Here is a 3,361-nt window from a genome sequence, read left to right on the forward strand (position 1 = left end):
AGTGTAAAAGTCTTTGTGACTCCTCTCTCTATCACCATCAACACTTTGTCTTGCACAAAGGATTTTCAGGATCCTAGTGATGACGGTTGGGCGGTATTCATGAAAAACCTAGGTCTAATGTAAAATGAATTGCAAAAATTTCAGAACCTTTTAAATTTAAACAAGAAGGTTAAAAACCCTAGCTTTTACAAAAAAATTACTTAAAATTGGCAAATCCATATTGTAATTTGGTTCTAAAATCCCTCGAATTTTTTGAGTTTAAGGCTTTTGTATCTACTTTCAAAAATGTTTTCTGTGAACATTGTGGTTGGGCTAAGTATAACAAAATGGTGATAAATGAATGGTTTAAAATACAGCAAAGATTATGTGCTTTTAATGGCACCAATGCTATTCTCCTATACAATCCTACAAATTTCAGTGTTGTCCTCTTTCGTATAGAAAACAATGATCTTTCATGTCTTTGTCAAAAGCTAGGTCTACCACAGAAAATTATATGAAACAACATTCCCAATAGAAGCTTTTTATGCCTTTTTCAAAGCTTCACCCATCTTGGAGAGGAAAATTGATAACCGTGTCTTTTAATGCATCATGGCCAAGTAACATGTCTTCTATCATTTTCTCAATACATCTTATCATTTACAAAGCACAAAAGAAGATTGTTAAATCATGATATTTGAAAATGCAAAACAAGGCTTTCTAAAATCTTTCCCATGGTCGGTTTTTTAGACTATCGTCGTACATGTAGTTCTGCATGTAGGAACTAGAAGTGGAGACAACGTCGTTGTTTATAATCTGTAACCTAGCTTACAGCGGACATTACGTTCTGGAACCCATGATTGCCATGACAATAACAAACTAAAGTCTTGACGCTAAACTATTGGCTTGTGCTCCTTGTGTTCTAGAGCACTTATAGGTGCGTAATTTGATGATAAATTCTTGGAGGCTTGTGACCAGTGCTCAATATAAATCTTTTTTCAAAAAGTTAAAAAACATTAAAGTGGGGAAGATAAGAGGTTTTTGGCCAAAATTTTGCGATATTGAGACAAAAATTCACTAAACTTTTCCAAGATTTATAGGTTTTTTCACCTCAAATTTTGTTTTTGAAAGTAAATTGCAAAATTTAAAGGTGGATTACACTATAGCTAGGTTTTTCTCGAGCAGTGCTTGTGACAGGAGTACACATATTATAAACACATGACTATAGGTGGGTATCTTGTACTTCAACCGTGGAAATTCCATCCAAGTCAAGCCAAGTCATTCGAATGCATAATCGGATGACGGACGTTTTATCACAAGGCACAGCTGGTACACAGCCGCTTATAATAGCTAGGGACCTAGTGCGGGAGGCCATATATTAATGGAGACAGGTAGGTGTTCAGAGGCAGAAGGTGATGGCGAAGGTGCCCCCTGTGGGCGTGCCGTGGGTGGCGTGGTCGTCCTTAGACCAGCTGTAGGCGTCGGGGCAAGAGGCGCGCACGTTCTGGGCGTAGCCGGTGTTGGTGTCGTCGCGGTTGCGGTTCACGCAAACATTGCCGTTCACGTTTCCCGAGGGACAGATGGAAGGCCCCGCGCTGCAGGAAACGCCCGCACCGTTGCCTGTGATGCTCATGCCCACGCCCAGCACGAAGCCATCCACGGCGCTCAGGTCGTAAAAGTCCCTCCCCGCCGGGTTGTTGATGGTGAACTCGGCCAGGAGGCTCGGCGTCCCCGTCCCGAAGTTGCCCGACCAGCCACTGGGGGGGCTCAAAGACCTGGACTCGCCGGGCGCCAGAGAGAAGCCTGTGGTTCCGATGGACGGTCCGCCGGCGTTCTCGCGCACTTGCACGCCCAGGGTGCCCCCGCAATGGTTTGCCAAATTGAAGGAACTGGCCGATACAATATTTAACTCACCCCTCATACTCATCAGTATCATTGTCACGACAGCCAGTGATCCTACTAGCGACGACCTGCAGCAGCTTGCACCAGCCATGCTGTCGCTTGCAGACAATTTGTTGTGCGGTTTACTACTGGAGAGAGTATTAGACGCACGGCCTGATGTTTCTGATGCGGACTCTATCAAGAGGATCAGTACTGCTCTGAGTGAAATATATGGTCTGTTGTGTTGTGTTATGATCTGCGCCTATCCTTGTCGTCTGGATTCATCTCTCGGCTTACCAATTCGACCTTTATATATGATTACCAGCGCAAATTCCTGATAGAAGTAGAAGTCTACGTCTCTTGTCCAACGTCTGAGTTAGTGCCAATCCCAACGATCACTGTAGAAGCCGTCTGTCCCATTGAAATGTAAAAGGCTTGATTGGGGCACTCGTGGTCCAAATTGGAAGTTACGACGACGCGTTTATCCAGGTCGAATCAGAGTCTGGGAAGGCCGGGAAAAACCTCCTCGGAAGGGATCACCAATGCGTCAGGCATATATCAAAGTCTCGGGCGCTAATTATGACCACCAATCCTTTCAAATTTGAGGGCAGAAGGGCTTAACTTTCAATGGCTGGCTTTTGTTAAAGGGCAACTTTTTTGTTGCTCTCCTAGAAAATTTGGGCTAAAATTGACAATATTGTCTTCTTTAGACGAGTAGAACTTTCATAGTCCTTTATTGCATAAGGATTTTCTTTGTTAAAGGGCAACCGTGGAGCCATCAAATTTGAAAGGAACTATGTCTTTTGTTGGAGGGCAACCTTTTTAGCCCTCCAATATGAAACGAAGTATGTCTTTTGTTAAAGGCCAAACTTTTTGTTCATTCTTCCAAAAAAGTTAGGTTGAATTTGACAATATTGTCCCTCTATAGATAAATAGAACATTCATTCACCCTTTATTAAAGAAGGATTTCCTCTTTCGCATCATTTAAATGCCCTTCTTCAATGGGATGTCGTAGTTATGTAGCATCAACAATTTAATAACCGTTAAAGAAAAGCAAATCAATTAGCCATTCACAAATGTGCATGACATATGGACGCATAACATCATCATCTATGTCATGTGGCCTATTAGCTAGGTATGTAATATAGCACATGGCATCCATCATATATTGTGCATCCTATTCCTAACGTACTAGCAACATGCATTTCCTCTTTAGCTAGAACTTTGTGGTGTAGAGGATGATATTTGAATGTTTTGTTCAAGGGAAGCTTATGCACAATAACCCTTACCCTTGGGGATGTGGGAGCCACATTGCAAGGATTGCGCATAGAAATCTCTATGGTTCTAAAGTGTTGAACATTGGTCTTACGCAACATCTAACCTATTAAATGGTGCTCTGATGGCATCCCACTCCCCCAAGAATGGGAGTGTAATCTTGGCCTTTTGCTCTGAGTCCTAGATCTCCTTCATACTAGTTTGAAGGGAGACATTGGTGCAATATGAA

General features: G+C 42.4%; 1 protein-coding gene across 1 annotated transcript; it reads right to left on the reverse strand.

Moving 5' to 3' along the window:
* Positions 1 to 1,074: 1,074 nt before the first annotated feature.
* Positions 1,075 to 2,162, reverse strand: LOC148035918 (pathogenesis-related protein 5-like). Its single transcript, XM_087679031.1, has one exon. The coding sequence runs from the start codon at positions 1,967 to 1,969 to the stop codon at positions 1,376 to 1,378; it is 594 nt and encodes a 197-aa protein (XP_087535157.1). The 5' UTR covers positions 1,970 to 2,162; the 3' UTR covers positions 1,075 to 1,375.
* Positions 2,163 to 3,361: the final 1,199 nt, after the last annotated feature.

The sequence above is a fragment of the Lygodium microphyllum genome, chromosome 5 (genome assembly GCF_053477565.2).
Source record: "Lygodium microphyllum isolate KBCC chromosome 5, Lygodium_microphyllum_v1.1.10, whole genome shotgun sequence".
NCBI classification, from domain to species: domain Eukaryota; kingdom Viridiplantae; phylum Streptophyta; class Polypodiopsida; order Schizaeales; family Lygodiaceae; genus Lygodium; species Lygodium microphyllum.

Excerpts from the sequence above, each read along its gene's own strand:
- LOC148035918 (XM_087679031.1), bottom strand. The coding sequence starts at position 1,969 with ATGGCTGGTGCAAGCTGCTGCAGGTCGTCGCTAGTAGGATCACTGGCT.